This window comes from Pseudomyrmex gracilis, unplaced genomic scaffold (assembly GCF_002006095.1).
Source record: "Pseudomyrmex gracilis isolate BER0280 unplaced genomic scaffold, ASM200609v1 scaffold_101, whole genome shotgun sequence".
NCBI classification, from domain to species: Eukaryota; Metazoa; Arthropoda; class Insecta; order Hymenoptera; family Formicidae; genus Pseudomyrmex; species Pseudomyrmex gracilis.
This window is the reverse complement of record NW_018020685.1, coordinates 387,306-406,339: the sequence shown is the minus strand read 5'-3', so window position 1 is coordinate 406,339 and position 19,034 is coordinate 387,306. Positions and strand designations below refer to the sequence as shown.

Here is a 19,034-nt window from a genome sequence, read left to right as displayed (position 1 = left end):
AAAATAAAATTGAAACAGGCTGTCGGGTGTAAACTAAAAGATAAGTTATATCTGATATTTTTTACTTTCGATATTTTTACAAAAAGATAAAAAATAATACAATTATATAAAAAGCAAAACTGATTATCAATTACGTTAACTATTTTTTAACACATATTTCTCTTATAACGTAAAAAAATTATTGTACTTGTACATTTATAATTTTTAAAAATACATCTCTCTCACTTTCTCTCTTTCTCTCTCTCTTTTTGGAAAAGAATATTTTATTTGCCTATAAAAAAATGTAAAAATCATAATAAACTAAACAGAAGGATATTGCGGATGTTAGTACAAGGAGCGCGACGGTTTGTTTTAATACCAGTGTTAGTCACGTCACTTTTACTCACGTATCTTGTCTACTACCGCATAGGAATACGAAAGAATGCAGGGGAATCATGAATATGTTTATCTCAAAGTGGGGGGTTAACATCGATGGGCACCACGGGCACGTCTTTCTTCGACCTGTTTCATTCATGTTTAGTTGTGTCACTTGGTAATAGCGGTGTTCGGAGAGAACCTTTCTGAAAACGTCAAGTTTCCCGTGGAAGTTACATTCATATATCAGAAAACGCGCACATCTCAAACGTGTTAATTTATTCATAATTAAAGCTTAAAACTCGCGGTACATGTAATTTACAGTGTAAATCGACAATTAGTTGATAGTTTGTGAACAATGGTGGTCAGTCAGTGTGTAGTTGTATGAAGAAAAAGGAAAATATTAGGTTCAGTTTTATATAAGTATAGTTTTTACATATATAGAAAAAGAAGTAATTTAATTTAATTTAATTAGAGCGAGAAGAGTTATTGCTAGTTGTGGTCGCACACAGAGTTTAAATGTAGTTTTTTTCTATTTTAATGACACGAAAGAACAAATTATTTAAATATACGCGTCTGTGAATATTGCGAAAAATATTCAATTAAGAATTGATTATATCTTTTAATCGCATCTTTTAAATCTACTTCTTACATACGCGTCAAACGTTAAAGTTTTCTTTAATTTTCCGATTTATTTCAACGACGTGTCGTTGCTCTCCCGTTCTTTTGCAACAAATAGTGATAAATTGCATTTTCTAAACACGCGAAGAATGATTTATGAAAATGTGTGCCCAACGGGCACTGAAATCTATGAACTTAGACATCAGCGAAAGTGTGTCTCCTCGGTGTTTGTCTTGAAGAAGATTCCGTAAACCGTCACTTTCAGTGTTATTGTTGACTGTTATTTTTTTACGTTTCTAGCAAACACGATAATAAACATCGTCATTAATCGGTGCTTAGGGGAGAAATTAGAAATACATTGATTTAATAATCGCGTCAGATAAAAAAAATAATTTCTAAGCTGCGTATGATTGAAATTGATTTATAGTACAGAAAAAAGTTCTTTATACATTTGTAATTATATAATTCTAGATCTGGTTGTATAATTTTATATCTTGTTGTGTAATTAAATATGAGATGTCTCAATTTTGCATATTTTATTACGTGTATTACATAATTATAATTATAATAACTTATTGCTACATAATTTATATAACTAGACAGAGAATTGCGTCTGCGTGTTAAGAACTTTTCTCCGGATTGCCAAATTTTCTTATTGGTTTTAGAAAATGATTAATTTATATAAAAACAAAGTTGGGGAATATAGAAGCTTCTTTTTGTCTCGCTTCTTTCTCTCACTTGTGGATCAGATAGAAAGTTTTTTTTTCGTTACTCAGAGAATCAGTGCGATTATCCAAACAGTTCTCCGTGTTCGTCGTTAAACAAACGAAAATCTAGTTTTATCGAATCTGTTCTCTCGTTTTATGTACGTGCAAACAACAATTCTGTGTGTGTATGTAAATGTCAAAGTTTGCAGTTCTCTTCAGCCGAACACTCAGAAGACTCGTCGAAGACGGTCGCGAGGAGAGCGCGTCTCGATGGCGACCGGGAATCTCGTTCGATCGTGTCGAGGACCGAACAGGATCTTTCAACACAAAATGAGCAGCAGTTGACGCGCGCAGGAAAGTCCAAGGAAAACCCGAAAAGAACAGACTTTCTTCGGTCGCCAAACTCTCGAAACGCTCGCGAGAGTCATGAGAGTCGAGGCTACGACTTGCCTGCTTCTTCTGTTGGCCATCGCTGTTTTACATTCGGGAGAATGCGTATCCTTTACGGATTTCTTTCTCCATGTAATTCAAACAGGAAGAGTAAGTTTCCGGCATTGAAATCGCCTCTCGAGAGGTTTGACTATTTTTTGTTTTTAGCTCTAAATTCTCTAAAACTTCAATTCTGAAATGTGGATCTGACGCGTATTTTATTTGATTAAAAAAAAAAAATGTTTGAAAAATCCCGGCATCTTCTTTCAAGTGTCTGCTAAAATATGGTTCTGATTTTTATTTAACAAAAAAAAAAAAACCAGTTCTACATACGTAATTTATTTTCAATGATTTTTGAAAGATGCCGGACAAAGAAAAGATTCAGAATTGTGTAATTAAACTTTCGTGGCGAGAGGAAGGAAAAAATGCTAATGACATAATTTCTGTAACCGTGAGTCAGAGAGTGAGAGTTCACGTACCGATATTCATCGTTTGCAAATTTGATGAGGTTGACACGTACAGAGACATTGTTGCGAACAGACACTCCGTTACCGAGAACGCTTTAGCATGCAAGTGACTATTTTTTCCGCACGAGAAATCGCACGTGATTTGTAAATCAATTCGAACCGTACTTACGCGGAAGATCTTTGTAACTTCTCACATAGGATTCGCGAATCACGAACAAAAGAGAGTAGAACACAACGTGAATTTGTAATTGTCCGAAAAATACAGTTAACGTCGGCGAAACTGTATTTTGCGTAAAAATAATACGATATATCGTCGATATTGCGAAACATCGTATTGTTAATGCAATCTTTTTGATGTTGTTACAATTATCAAAAAATTGATAAAGAAGATGAATTGCGACGTGGGACGAGTCGAACATTACGTGAAAACTAAAGGTGACGCAATTCAAAAATGCTTTGCATTCCGAGCGATCGGAGAAAGGCCGGAAGGTTTCTTTTTGTCGGCCTTCTTTCGTCGCAGGAAAACCTTTTGTCCATGTCGAATATGTGTTTTGAAGATCATCTTAAATTAACGCTCCTACAAGTGTCTTACTATCTCATCTCTCTCTCATCTCATCCTTTCGATGTATTTTACGTTTTTATCTTTTCGATGTGTTACGCGAAATTTTACTTTTTTTTTGCACTCTTTACTTGCACTCTAAGAATATCTTATTAATATTTTATTAAAAAAATTAAACCGAACGATTTTTGGAAGTCAGTCAAACACGCATGTATTCACAATTCGCGTGTTGAGACGCGATATTGAGACGTTACTCGAATCTCTTTTGGAAGTTTAACGGACAGATTAGTTTTGTGCACTAGTATTTAAGTCGCCGCGCGCGCAGTGTGGAAATGCAAATTAAAGAAAGCGAGAATGTGTTTGACGTGTGTCGAATGGTAAAGCGCGCGTTAATCAGCCTAACTCTTAAATGTTCTGTTGGAAAAAGAGACAGGTGAAACGAATATTTATGCTATCATAAATCAATTCACAACGCGGTTCTTGCCATTTTGTCATCCAATTAATGCTGTTTATAAAATCAATTCTCTGGAACAAAAAAAAAAAGAATCCAACGGATCTCATCCGAATATCATTACCGTTCGCAAATGTGGCGATCCCGCTTCCTTATCCTGCAACTAACAAAGATTCGCACAACGCGCGCGTTACAGAACAGACCAGTTGCAAAAATTTACATTCGAGAATTGCGCAAACCGCAGATTGTGCGAGCACTCGATAAACTCATGCTTTAACGAAGATACGAATCTCACATAATGAAATATAGTGACCAGATAGACCTATTAGACCACGTTATAATATATTCGTTTAAATTAAAACTCGCGGTCGAAACTCGCTCGTAGGAACCACGCAGATTTCGTAATTATTAATTACGAAATCGTGAACGAGCAAGTTCGAAATTTTGTAACAAAGTTACGGAGACACGTTGTCGCGCAATATCCGTGAGATATTTATAAACACAACATTACGTATAATGTGTGTACAATATTTTCACTTTTAACTTTGTAAACTTCTAGAACATAATTGATGACAACGGAATTTCGTATCCCGCATTACACAGCGGCGTGCGGAGACAACGAATTATTCCGAACGACGTCCCGTTTCCATGCAACGCGCAATTCGGCAGGTAAAAATTTCACGCGATTGATGATATTCAGTGATATTTAATTGTTGTATCGCCATCTACGTTTGCGTAAGATATATACGATGCCATAAATATATTTAAATAAATATGTATAAATTTTTTTATTTGTGATATAATGACAATAAATTTTGCGATTTAATGTTAAATTTGATAAGAAAAAAGTGTGCTGGCAATCTACAATTTAAATCGATGAATTTCAGAAATATATAAATGGTTTTTTTTATAATCTTGTTATAGGTCTTTGTCGATACCAGATAGTGTCCATCGACTGAGACCGGGCGACATCGATGTGATCGGCGGTCTGGGTGATTCCCTGGTTGCCGGAAGCGGCGCGCTAGAGGAGTTCGCTGTGGGGACCTTCATCGAGGCACGGGGAGTGAGCTGGTGCGCTGGCGGACAGAACGACTGGAGGCGATTTCTCACTCTTCCCAATATTTTAAAAGTACGTCGTTAAGATCAGAAATATTTCGAAGCTATTGTAATGCGCCAGTCCTTTGTCGTTATTTTAAACATGAAATCATTTTTTTTTTTTATGTAATTATTTTAAACTTTAATTATTTTTATTACTTAAGTATTTTTACACGCGTTCACCAGATTTTGTCTTTATCGTCAAAAAATATCAACGATTTTGTGACATTCCGACAGATGTTCAATCCGAAATTAACCGGATATTCAACCGGGACGGGTGAGTTTATCTCGACCGCGGCGAAACTAAATATCGCTTATCCAGTCGCCGCTACGGAAGACGCGTTGCATCAAGCGAGGATCTTGGTGCAGAGGATCAAAAGCGACCCGACGATAAACGTGAGGAAACATTGGAAGGTAGAATAAAATCTGTTATATATTTTTTTTTACTTTTTTTCCTTTTTTTCTTGATGCGTTTTCTATGTTTCAGCTTATTACGATTCTGTTCGGAGCCAACGATATCTGCTCGGCTCAATGTTACGATCCCCAACATTTCTCGCCGATGCGTTACGCTTTGCACTTGCGAAGGGCGCTCGATTTCCTAAGGGTAGCGCTACCTCGCACTCTGGTCAATGTAGTTCCAGCTATAGGTGACGCTTTGATTAAGATTAAGTAATTTTTGTGTCAAAAAACGTGCTTTATTGCTGAGTCAATCTTTTCCATCACAAATTTGATGACGTTCTAGAGATTATATGTTTTTTGTTGATAATGTAATCTTCTCGAAAAGAGTTTTGTTCGTGTTTTACATATCTTTATTGCGTTTTGATAGATGTTACAGTTTCGGTTAGGGTGACGCGAAGTGTTATGTGCAATATACTGCATCCTCTTTACTGCGCTTGCATGCACAAGGGTGATAAACCGGAAATAGCCGCGTCCAAGATGTCACGGCTGTATCAGCAGGCTGCCGAAACTTTAGTGTATTCAGGAAGGTACACAGTTAACATAATAATAATAAATTCACCAACTTGTGACGTGCAAAAGTTTAATGAAGTTGTCGTTGATTTCTCTTTCTTTAGATATGATAATTCTCCAGATTTCACGGTGGTGTTGCAGCCGTTTACTAAGTTATTCAATGCACCTAATGCAGATCCTAGTCGTGCACCACCGATAGATTCCAGTCTGGTCACGTACGATTGTTTTCATTTCAGTCAAAAAGGACACGCTCTCGGTAAGAAACGTATTAAACTTTTGCCGTAATCTTTGATCAATTTTTTCTCTTAATAATTTTTATTTGATAGCGTCATTGAAAAGTAACAATTGGACGTGTGTTTTGTCAATTTTGTTAAAAGATATTTAAATTCCGCCTTTTATTATCGACCGAGTAGCGCCTAGTGAATGGCAGAACGAGCGACAGCTTGAGATGAAATATTGCGGCGCATATTACGGTTGTACTACTACTGTAGGGTAACATAAAAATCGATATAAAAATGTCAAATCTCTACACAAAGTTTATCGTATACGATGCAATTTATCTAATATCTTTAAGACAATTATTGTCATACATTTTTAAAAGTCATACATTAGTTTACCTGAAAATACTACAAACAGATTGGAAAGTGACTTTTTTTTATGTAAAATGTTTTCTCACTACGCCGATGATTATGCAAATTACATTCTCAGACAGTGAAGACTATGTATAAAAACTGTATAATATGAAAACGTTCACAAAGCGATTTTATATTGTGCGCAATATAAAATACTTAATCACGTCATAACATGCAACGAGTGTGTACATATTCGCGAACGTGCCGAAACCTCATCCTTTTGCTACGAAGTGACAATGACGACATCCACTTTTCGGTCGTTAATTCGCTATTATGTAACAATTAGAGCGTATTATTCGGACAAAGGTCGACCGATTACACGTCGCGCAGTTAAAAACCGAGTTAATCGACTGCCAAGAGGCGCGTCTTTATGAGCAATAAATTGAACATCAATCCTGCGCAGTTGGGTCGGCTGTAAACACGAGCGCTCTTTCATTAGCGGCATAAAAATGTGTCATTAAACGTCTCGCGCGGTGTTAATAAGAGTCATGGTAAAAGACGTCATGATCGACAATATTTCCGTCTTGTTATGTGAAGACAACAAAAACTAAGTTGATGTCAACAAACATGGCGTGATATTTCATTCGCTTGTTTTTCAATTTGTTTACAGGCGCTAATCTTCTGTGGAACAACATGCTGGAACCAGTCGGCAATAAGACGGAAAAGGGATTGCCCGGGATACTCGAGAAAGTGGTCTGTCCTACAGAAGACGCGCCTTACATCTTCACGAATGTCAATTCGCGATTCTTCCGTAAGACCGGGAGACAGGACGAAATTATACCGAGATAGAATAGAAAAATCGGGCCCGCGGCAATTTACGAAACCTTCTTTGGCTGTTCACTTCGGACCTATCTCAATATTTAACGGCTATTAATTAAAGTTGATTTTTTCTGTAAATATTTCTCGAATCTTTATTTTACATGTAAAAAATAATGTAATACAATGTATTTCAAAAATTTGTATTTGACAACGATCTCGCATTCTACTCAGCTGCAAAATTTAATTGTAACTGCAACGCGAACAGGAAAGATAATGAATTTGCAATAATTATTTCTAGATAAATTGCAAATGTTATTGACGTTGCAAGCGAGCAGAATTTTCAGAAAAGTTTTGAACGAACCAACATAGTTTTAAACGAAGAGCTATTTATGTGTGTTCGAATATAATTAAAAATATACGTGTGGTAAATGGTTTTATTGTATATAAATAACGAAAGAACTCTCTCTCTCTCTGTTTCTTACATGGGGTTTTTTTTCTAGAAAGTTTCTACCTCTGTAATAAATGCAAAGTTCACAATACAAAGTCCATCTATTTGTAATAATAATATATGTTAACTATATAAAGAAATTTGAGTTGTGAATATGCATGAGCGAGTCACTCTGAGTGACTCTGATTTGCATATGTATATTCCGGATGTTTCTAAATTTTTCCGTTATACTTTCTTTTCCTTCTTCGCACACACACACACACACTAGCAAATACAATTGTTAAAAAAAATTAATATAGGAATATGTTGTAAAATACACTATACTTGTACTTTTTAATAACTTTGCATAATTTTACACAATTTACAAATTAAATTAATGAACAATATATATACTTCCCTTTTAAAACATCGTAACTCTTTCGATTACTTCGCGAAAGTGATTGCTTACTTTCTCGTAGCTACTTTATTTTATTTTATCTTTTTTTCAGTTGAACGACCGAACGCTTGACTACTTGGCTGTGCAAGTTTCTTCAAGTTAATGTGCCGAAAACTTACGGAATCGAACATTATTTTTTGTTTCCGAGCGCGTCAAGTTTGCCGGCACTGAAACACAAAGTTCTAACGCGCGGTCAATTAAACATGTCTTCTAATCTATCCGAGTTGACCCTAATCGTGTTGAGGGAATCGTGACAATAAATTGCGCACGTCTCTTTTGCGCATGCGGCGATTGCGATCTTTTCTCACATGTATATCTCGCGGTTGCAAGGTTTTTCGCGAGATTATACTTGAATATATATTTACCCTTGAAAAATATAGGACATCGAGAGTGTGTGTGTGTGTGTGTGTGACTTTACCTGTTTAATGACGCAACGCGTCAATTCAGGAAACGAGAGATGCGCCAAGGTTCGAATTGTTTGCTCGCTCTTCAGAGAACTTGACCGTGAAACGGGGGATGCAGCGATTTCTCAGGCAAGCAAATAGTTATTACGCAATAAAATTTCTTACTAAACAGCCCGCAGCCATTCACCTGTGCGGGAATCACGATTATATGTCGCCGCTTGATGTCAATTTACAACTCGTCTCTGCACTTTCTTCGGTTCGAACAAACAATGTCGCTCTTATAAAATTGTGAGATTTGTTTTTCTCATACGAATACGCAAATTCTTTTTTGTGTTTTCTTTTAGAACGTACACAATTAGATTAAATTCTCACACTTGATCCCGAATGTAACCGTTATTATCTCTCGTTATCCTCCGCATAAACTAGTCACGTGGATGAGAGTTTTTGACGTGAAAGCGAAGATAATGACTAATAAAAATAAGAGCGTTACGCTCTGACCTAGTGATATTACGTTTCTGATATACGCTTCTGAATAATATCTAAATCACTCTCATAAATCGCTCATAAGAAAATCATGTATAATAATTATACAATTGATCACATGTGAATAGATAATTTAATACGAGCGATAAATTGAAAACAGAGTTGTTAAAACGCGTGCAAAGTTAATCGTTAAATTACAAAGTCAAATGTGCGCACAATTCTTGATTTGAATTATTCTCGATACAAAAAAATTATACAAAATTGTATAACACAGTTAAAGAAGAATGTTTCGGTTGTAAATGTTATCGCGCACATAATATCGTCAATAAAAATCGGAAACTATTGCAAAAAAAAAAAAAACATTCGTGAAGACGATTCTTCGAATCTAATCTGGATGAGTTGCTATTTCGCATGTGTGTACAGAAAAAACAAGTTTTATTCTATTTCCGGAATCGCGCAACGAAAGATTACACATAGACGGAAAAGAAATGTCTCTCAAACGCGAAAAAAAATTCTCAGACGCACTCATCTCGTCGAGAAGTAAAAAAACTCGCGCTGAAAATTATTCTTGTAAATACTTGAAAAGGATAACGGGAAATTGTTAGTGTTATAAAAAAAAAAAAATATCATCTCGCGCACACACGCGCGCAAGCGCGTTATAAAATCGCATATATTATAATTACGCATTAGCCAACTATAATCGTAACAAGCTTTTTTTTCATAATTCAATTCTTCCACATTTCACTTTTTTATTCGCACATTATCATATCATACAATATTGTTTTTAATACTATTCTCATATATCATATGACTTCGCTAAAAAACAGCGAGGAATGCAACTAAAGTTTGCACGTGTGCAAATAGATGACAACATTGCGAGATATTGTACGTTAGGCTTGTCGAGTATACATGTGTCTTCAAGTTATCCATATTTATTAATTATAAAATATCGCGTAATCACGAATCGCTGTAAGGCGAACCGTGAAATATGTTCGATGAAATGTAATTCTAATTACAATGAATACATTTGACGAGAGTAGCAATTGACGCTGTCAACACTTTGCAACGTTAATTGTTTTTCTAACAAGATGCTAATATTATTGAGCTAACCTAACACGTTTTCAACGCTGTTCGCATTGCGGCTAATAAATTTTGCAGCTGGATAGATTGCGATAATTTCCAGATTCAAATGTTTTTTAAATAAATTGCATTAAATGACAAAAAGACAAATATCGAGAATAAAAACTAATTTCTATTTTAATTAATTATATTGAAGTGGGTCCGACATGACTCAAATAGCAAATAAATAATAAGTTATTTCGCGTTATATAAACAAAGTCACGCGAGGTAAAAATTATAATATTGAAGGTAAAAATCAATTTTGATTTTATTTGTGATCATTGTCGTTGAGATGGACCTAAAAATGACCCGAACGGTTTGAAAAAGTCAAGCCATATTGTTGATCGTCGATTCCGTCGAGAAACGAGAAAAAGATCGACAGGAAAGATTTTACAATGAAATAAATTTTTCCGTTATTTCTAAAATTGTAACACTTGCTTAATGAATAATCAACGAGAAACGTTGACAAAATACGCGATCGTGCGTACACGTGCTTTGTAACAAGACAACGCGGAAAAATACGACTTGAATATCAACTTTGTTTTTAGCCTAATTTTAGCCATATTAGACGTGAGGCGAATACGCGGCTTAAAATTCATATCTGCAATCATTATGCATGCGAATATCATGCATTATTTATCGACGATTGTATATTATATTTCTATAAATATCTTGAGTTATAAATATCTACAGTCACTCTCTTGCAAATGGGATCTTTATATAATAATCCACATCTTTTGCAAAATAGAACGCTCTGCACGTAATCTCGATTCGCGAACTGATCGTTGATCACGCCAGACAGAAAATCAATTTTATGTAATTGTACGTCCTCGCGGAGGCAAAAACTTTTCATCACAAAAAAAATTATTAAAAATATTTAACATTTATCGTAGGTTATCGCAATTGACTCGATGTAACATATCGTTGACCGGTTCCGTTGAGCAACGTCATAGTTTTGTCTGTCTCAATTTTGACCTTCATCTGTGTCAACAATTTTTAAGAAATAAGAACGTAAATCAATTTTGTTTTTCGTTGCACTTGACCGATCGACGCGGAAATTGATTTAAGAAAATTAGTTGTTGCGCTTGCGGACGGCTTGTAAATTATAAAGCGGACATAAATATATGCAAATGCATATATTTATCTTTCCAATGTCCTTCGAGTCTGATCAAATTCCATTCAAAAGAATCGCTCCTCTTCTTTTTCTTTTTACCGCCGTTTTATCACAAGGTCGATCAGAACGTTTCTATGCGCGCGCGCGCACACACACACATACACACACACACACATGCTTCCGGATAGTCAAATTGCACTTTAAACTCGTGATAAAAAAAAAAATACGATCGTTTATATTCGAGAAACTCCCGATCTGCGGAAGTTGTAATATATAATACGGAAATAATCAAAGAAGTAGTTAAATAAAACATGAAAGTGATACACAATTTTTATAGACGTGAAAAAAGCAGATTAATAATATTTTGCTGAGATAAATGTTTCCGTCAAATTAGAAAGAAAATATTGCCGGCAAAATATTTGTAGACCGAATCTATAATCAGCGTCTCTTCAATAATTGACACCTATTAATTTTTTCTTGTGTCAACAGTTTTGTCTCATTTTTTATCTGACATTATAGTAAGATTGAAGTGGATTTTTTATGACAATATGATTTTTGAGTCCTCTGGTTGATATTCTTGAAAAAATTTGATAGATCTTTGAAGTGTCAATTACTGGAGGTTTTATCACATTGTTTTAAACTCAGTCGATAAGGAGCATATCACCGTTTGTATGCACATATTCGTGAATGTACTTGTATATATGTATATATATATATACAATCTATTTTAATCTACTCTCTCTAAAACTGTTTTGATCGTAAAAAAATGTTTCAAAGATAAAAGTTGTTGCTTTGACGGAGGACACGTGTTGTCGTTTTCAAGTAAGTTTAAATGTAACTAATTTCTTGATTTGAGATAAAAAGTTGTAGATCTTGTTTTTGAAACAAAATCGTCTTTTGTACCAAAGCCAGTTCCAGAAATACGAAGCTTCAGAGTTTACAAAATTAGCTCCACATATGACATTGTATGTGTTCTTCGAGCGACTTTTGTCCGAAGTATTTTTTTTTTCTATAATCAAAAATAAAAAAGTTTTTGAAGAGAAAAAAATTTAATTAAAATGGAACATTCCGTGTATATTTCGAAGTATCGTCGCGAAAAAAAATACAAATTGCAGACTTCTTTTTATCTGATTTACGTCAGGAATCAAATTCCGATAAACTTACCTGGCAAAGTTGTTAGTATGGATTTCTTGTTCTAGTTTTCAAACAATTATCCGTTATTGACTTTTAATATGTTGTAACAAAAAACTAGATTGTGCGGATGATTTTAACAGAGAGCCATTCTCTCTCTTACTCTCCTTCTCTCAACATGGAATTTTATCGTAAAGGACAAAAACGTTCGGAGTTATCTAGCGACGGTGAGAAAAACTCTTGGAGTAAATAAATATTTATGAAGTATTGAAAACTTTCCCGATACGCAACTGCTCATAGATTTATCAGTTATTCCCCTTTACGACGATAACCTCTAACGAACCGAAGTGTGTGTGTGCGTGCGTGTCGCAATATCCTTTTTTTCTTCCCGATAAAACACGTAAGAAGTTTTACTCGCGTTACACGCACGGTCTAATAACTGTAAATAATTAACTTATTAATATTATTTGATTTATTTGATATATATGATGTTGTTGCTTTTTATTATTTCCAGCGTGCCATCGATGTTAATTAAGAACATTATTTCTGTTAACATAAATTAACGAAGGGAAAGAAAGGAAGATAAAGACAACAATTTGTTTCGAAAAAAAAAAAAAAAAAAAAAAACAGGAGAAGGATCTGTTAGGTGCGTGAAAAAGGTAAAGAAAATCAGGAACCAGAGATATATAATAGAAAGTATTCGATATTTATTCGAATAGCCATACAAAACGTTACAAAATAAATTACATGAAGATAATTTACACGAGTATGATTGTGTGCATGAACAGCGAGCTGACAATGAGCTGACAATTGATATTTATAATACTGGTTTGACTAGTGATCTAGGTTTCATGTATTTATGTTGTGTGTATGTGTATATGTGTGCATGTAATATTCAATGAAGAAAAGTCATTATTTTTATGAAATCTTCTTGAATTATTAAATACTACGATCTCTAGATCTAATTAATGCATGGCACTGCGAATAGGTCGATATATAAATGAGCTGACGCGAACGATGAGATTAAATTCTGCTGGTCGATGCGGGAATCCGACAAGTGCGCAAACGTTTCCAAGCGTTTCTTCAATAAAAAGAAGAAATGCTCTCACGGAAACATCATGTGGAAACTTCCATCGCGCGACGATTAACAGGATTCCTCGGATGTTTGCGGTTTGGATCTTGACGGTGGTTTTCTTTTTCCGATCCGACCGAAGAGATTACTCTGTGACTACATCCGGTCGAGAAGCAGCTCGGTACTTCAGTTCAGCCACTTCCTTCGAAAGGATTTTATTGGTGATGAGCAAATCCTTCGCAACAGGAGAGAAGCAGCGTAATGTGCCTTGAACACGTAGGCATTGATGATCAAGACGGTGTTTCGGGATCTTCTCTGCAACCATGGGGGCGATTATTTTCTGCCCCACGTGAGAGCGCCCCGGTGACTGTACGACGAGGAGTGACATTGGCCGAAGGATCCGTGGCCGACACCCTTCGAGCTGCCGTTGCTGCTGGAACTGGAGATGCTCTCGGACCTTTTCATGGGCTTCTTCGTGGAGTCCAACAAACGGTCCAGCATCTGGCGGATCGTGCTGTGCTTGCGGTTGAACGGATTCGTGTACATGATCGTTGATAGATCGTTGATTCTTCTTCCGTACAAGAAAGCTGGATGGTTTTCACAACCGCGGAAGTAACTCGCTTGAGATATCCGCTGGAACTTGGCACTTTTACACACGTGACAGATCACGCCGATATGTGACAACGAGATGTCAACGACAGTTGCGCGAGTGCTTTGATCGCGAAAGAGTCTCGGAGCTTAGCTTATTAGATCGAAACGTGCTGAACGTCGTTCGCTCTGTGAATAAGTCTACTATCAACCGGTTCGCTTATATATAGGCTGCCGGTGACCTTCGTCTGAGTTCGTGACAGCCGACTTGTCGATTTGCGTGTTGGAATCGCGTTTAGATACGCGTGTGGTTGTGTGCGGTTTGCCGACGGGTAATGCGTCAAGAACCCACACACAAGATCGTTCGTGCTACATACTTAGCTGATGCGTTGTAAAAAAAAAAAAAAAAAAATTAATACCTGCCCATCTGAGTCCCGAACGGAAATTGGGATTTCCCGGGGATATTACGTTCTCGAGATTATTTGAAAAATGTCGATGACCATGAAAATTCTTTCTTTGCGCCGTGTTTCTTGCTCTCTCCCACTCTCTCTCTCTTTCTCTCTCTTTCTCTCTATACGCGATGTTTGTGCGTTTTATTTGTCGAACTTTTGTCGAACTTTTGCCGCACAGAACATGGCATTATTGTAACGGCATATGCGTTTCAACGTTCTTTAAATCCGCTCAGGCGGAATATGAACAAACACGAGCCCGAGTTCAAAAAGGATCGGATGCAAAATAATCTCGTTTTGTGTAATTAAAAAAGTAAAATAAATGTAAAATTAAATTTGTTAAATTTAATTGAAATAAAATAATGTGACTAGATATTTTCTTTACTTGTATCGTTGTTTGTCTTTGCTCTTGTTAAAAAATCGATTTATTGCAGATGAGATAAAAGAAGCTACACCAGAGACCGTGTATAAAATTGTTATTCTATTCTTATCTTCTACTCTATATTATGCTGATAGTTACAGATATCGAGCAAGAGCTACATACATAGATAAATCGCAACGATCAGCCAAAGACGCGTATACTGTAGTGATAAGATCGTGAATATTGAAATAGAAATTTGCTATTTCTGATTAAAAAACAGACGTCATTTGAAGATTTGTATATTTTCTAGTAAGTTCGAGAACTTAACACGTGTGTCAGTAAACATCGATAAACAATTATGTCGAAGGCCATTTACTATTTAAAACCATATTTCTGCTACTGTGACGTCCGCGCGCAGACGTCTGGTTAAATATTACACAAAAAAAAGATGCACATTCATTAATCCGAGCGATTTGATTACATTAAACATCTAGTCTAGACGTTTCTATCAAAAGATCTATTCGCTTTGTTTATGCGATCTTCCATGTCTGTTGAGAGAGAGAGAGAGAGAGAGAGAGAGAGAGAGAGAGAGAGAAAGAGAGATAATTAATCAAACTGATGCTGAAAATGTTTTATACGTAAACAATAAAGACACACACAGAAAACACGATATGAAAAAATTACATAAAGATTTTTTTTTGTATCGTTAATTTCATTTCCTTATTGGAAACACAATAACGACGGTTTCATAGAAAATAAATTTGTTTAAAGTCAGAACGCAAGCAAAATTTTCTTGGAAACAGTTTCGTGTACCTTTCTCTTCTCATTTGTTTGATCAAATAAAAATATATTTTGAAACATCCCACGCTAAAATATAAAAAGAGCATGTGTTAATTGGTTTTTCAGCCAATTCCCTTTTTTCAATCTTACAAAGAAAGTATCTTTTGCAATTAGCTAATCAGTTGCGTTAGTCTGTTTTATCGTGGCGGTTTCGATAAAAGTGTAGAAATTGTACAATCACACTCGAGAACGTTCTTAGAAGATAAAACTTGGAAGATAAAACTTTGCGTCCACTTTGAGATGAATCTAATTCGAAGAATCGCAACAGTTTAATTGAGTCTCGAGTGCAAGTGATATTATACATTATCCGAGAACGCGACTTATTGTCTCTTTAGCATATAACTGCGAAGCGCGACATAAAGGAGCAGAAAAATAGTTTAATCAGACCGCATTAAAATCGCACAGTCGAAGTATTTTTCTTTCGTAGAAAGATAAAAAAAAAAAAAAAACTCATAATTTTTGCTTAGTCGTGCAAAAAACCGAGAAAACAATAGCGCGTAGTCGAAAAAGTTGAAGAAATATTCGCACATCGAGACGCGTCTGTTGTCGCAATCGCAACGAAATTACTATAATGAAAGATTTACAATTGACATCATTAGTCGTGAATTTCTTATTGACGCGTTATTTATCAGAAAACGCCGTAAACACATGTTTATCTTGACTCTTTTTTGGACTATAAACTACTTTTAAATATATTCACACATTCATCCGGTGGGATGTGTGTGTCTCCTGTCTGAAAAAAAGGATTACGCGACGTGGAAACTGAAATTCTAATGAGTAGGAAGAACGTTTTATTGCTCGTATGATTTAATAAGTATAACATGCCGCGATGCTGCACGCGGGAAAAGTGTATGTTATTCATTGGTGCGAAAACACGTCCGGGAAAAACCGCAAAACAGAAAACTCCAACTAATAAAAGAGAAGTAGTAGCAAGGCGTTTGAGAGCACGTCATACGCAGTAGATTCTCGTTCATAGAAATGCTCTTTCACCCTCTTAAATTAACTTGAAAAAATCAATTTTGTTGGATTATTTGTTTAAAAAAAAAAAAAAAACAGATTTAACTTTACTTTACGCGTCTTATGCAAAGTTGTCAGTAGTTACGTATTTGTCAGCAGTAGTCTATCTTGTAGACGCGCAAAATAAAAATGATTGTTTATTTGACAGAAGCGATCGTTCGCGAGAAAAACGCGCAATTTTAATGATCTTTCGCGCTTACTTAAAATAGCATTTCTCAAACAATGTTGCGTATACACGTAACATTGTTGCATTATCGTCAGTAAATACGTCACACATATCGCGTGATTGATAGATTTGTTCGGATTTGTCAGAGACGTTCGCTTTATTTTCAGACGTAAAAGCGTTGTACAATTATGAACGAGACTTCAAGTTTACCACTTGAGCAAAGCTGAGTATGATAGTGCGGTCTCGAGTGAGCGTCTTCGCTTCGGAAAGGCTTTTCTTCAACGAACAACAGCACATGGCAGTATAATTGCTGCGTGTTGACACTATCAATCGTCTTGTTGAAGCTGGTTCTGAATACACGTGTACATACCGCTAAGTATTTCTGGATCTCTCTTATATGAAATGAGTTCGGGGAATCTTCTTCTGTCTGGTGACCTCGTCGCGATTTGAAACGCGAATGAACACAGACGAGAGAGTAGCCGAATTCGTATCACTTGAGAATTTAAACTTATATTTGATATAATACGCGCAAAAGACAAATATTTATTGTATTTAAATTTAATGTATGTTAAATTTTATATAAATTTATATATTTGGCCTAACATAAAAATAACACATTTCTAAACAATTACAAATTAAAATTTGTAATTATTAGGAATTTCTCCTTAATTGCTGTTGGGTAATTGTTATATTATTTCGGTTTTTACTGATAAACGATCGAAAATTTGTCTGAATTTTTTTCATAATAAGGAAAAAGACTTTACATTAACATCTCCTGTGATTGGCTCTTACACTCAACCCTAATCAAACTCATTTCAAGATTGTCACGAGCTTATTTATTGTTTACAAATATATATGTGTAGACAATAAATAATAATAATCACGATTATTTTAATTAAACACTGCGCGTTAGCGTGACATTTGTCGTTCGATTATTTCAAAACAATAACATTTCATTGGCGATAATTTCTTCTTGAGTCGTTGTCTCCTTTACGATCACGCGTTGTTAGAAAAACCGCTCATTTGAATGCGTGTTTTGTAATGATATTGCGCGGGAGCAATAAATAGCTGTACCGAGATAGAATTTATCGCGTGAACTTTAGGTCGGCGAGAGACGCTTTGAAAAAGATCGCAATAAAGTATGAAACGGTCCAACGTTCTGCTATCGAGTTGCCACGTGAATCGCTGTTAATCATCACGCGCACAATTTCTCGACAAATTATATTTTATTAAAGCAAAAGCAACGCGAGTACAGAAGATATGCTTTTCTTCCGCGCACGAAGGCCCAAAAATAAAAAATCGATCAAGTCGCAAATTTCCGACAAGCGTGGCAGGTGTAATAAACGACACTGTGAGGAGAAAACAACCGGAAATAAGTGTCAAGTATACCGTTTCTAATTCATTTCTTCGATACATTCTTGACGCGCGTCTATAACAAATTACCTTCACGCACGCATTTATTCGCTTAGAAGCGCATATCTTCAACAAAACACGTGCGACCTTATTTTGCTAACCTTATTATGAACGACCTGCAATCCTTGCTAATAAACAGCACGTGAGATCAAATTTATCAGATTTTTTATTTATGTGAGACGAATATAATTGTAGTGAAAGCTGAAGAAAGCTACTTCATAATGTAAATTCAACGTTATTCTCCGCGTGTCTTATCGATTTCCACTCGATAGTTTCGACGATGCTATTTTCGTATTCGCAAAAATAAAAAACAAACACGGGTCTCTCAGACCCACTCAAAAATTCCAAACCAGTATTTCTAGTAAAAATTAGTTTCTTTTAAACGTTTATATCTTCGAAACCACTAGAGATTGTTTCAATTTGGTTTTTTTTAATCGACGCAGAATCGTTCAAACTTTTGACTCAAAAAACCACAATTGGAAAATATAAATTTTTTGCGGAAATATTCAAGTTTAAATTCGTGGGTCTCACAGACACTCAGTCTGTTCAAGCAGGTCATTTTTGGAGTCTGGAGAAAGGTTAAACGAAGCATCGAGGACTGCAACGTTACACACCACAATAGACATTTTTTAAAGAAGATCTCTCGGAGAAAAAAAAAGATAAATTAAATCTCTCGCAAGTGATCGGTGCTTTTTGGCAGTCGTTCTCAGAAACGCAGATTATTACAGATAAAGAGCAGCTTCGCGAATCGTTCACGGGTCAATCGACGCATTAAACATCTATTAACCCTCATAAGCTCGCTTATTGGTTTAATAGACAAGAATAAGTTTGAACGCGTGTCCTCGCTCGAAGACTTTAAAGCTGCCGAGAAAACACTTCGCGTGTTATTACGTCAATTCAAATTCTCGAAGAAGAGATTAAAAAAAGATTTCGGCAATTTTTTAATCTCT

At 35.6% G+C, this 19,034-nt stretch overlaps 1 protein-coding gene across 2 annotated transcripts; it reads left to right on the top strand.

Annotated features, from left to right (window-relative positions):
• The first annotated feature begins 544 nt into the window (after window positions 1-544).
• On the top strand, window positions 545-7,753 carry LOC109855911 (phospholipase B1, membrane-associated-like). 2 transcript variants are annotated; one of them, XM_020430617.1, is made up of 9 exons: window positions 545-761; window positions 1,892-2,222; window positions 4,148-4,257; window positions 4,513-4,717; window positions 4,921-5,097; window positions 5,171-5,330; window positions 5,510-5,669; window positions 5,757-5,908; window positions 6,895-7,753. In XM_020430617.1, exons 2-9 carry the CDS (start codon window positions 2,109-2,111, stop codon window positions 7,071-7,073), a joined length of 1,257 nt encoding a protein of 418 aa, XP_020286206.1. In that variant the 5' UTR covers window positions 545-761; window positions 1,892-2,108; the 3' UTR covers window positions 7,074-7,753. The 2 variants fall into 2 exon arrangements, with proteins under 2 accessions (XP_020286206.1, XP_020286207.1); XM_020430618.1 differs by having other exon boundaries at window positions 1,885-2,222.
• Window positions 7,754-19,034: the final 11,281 nt, after the last annotated feature.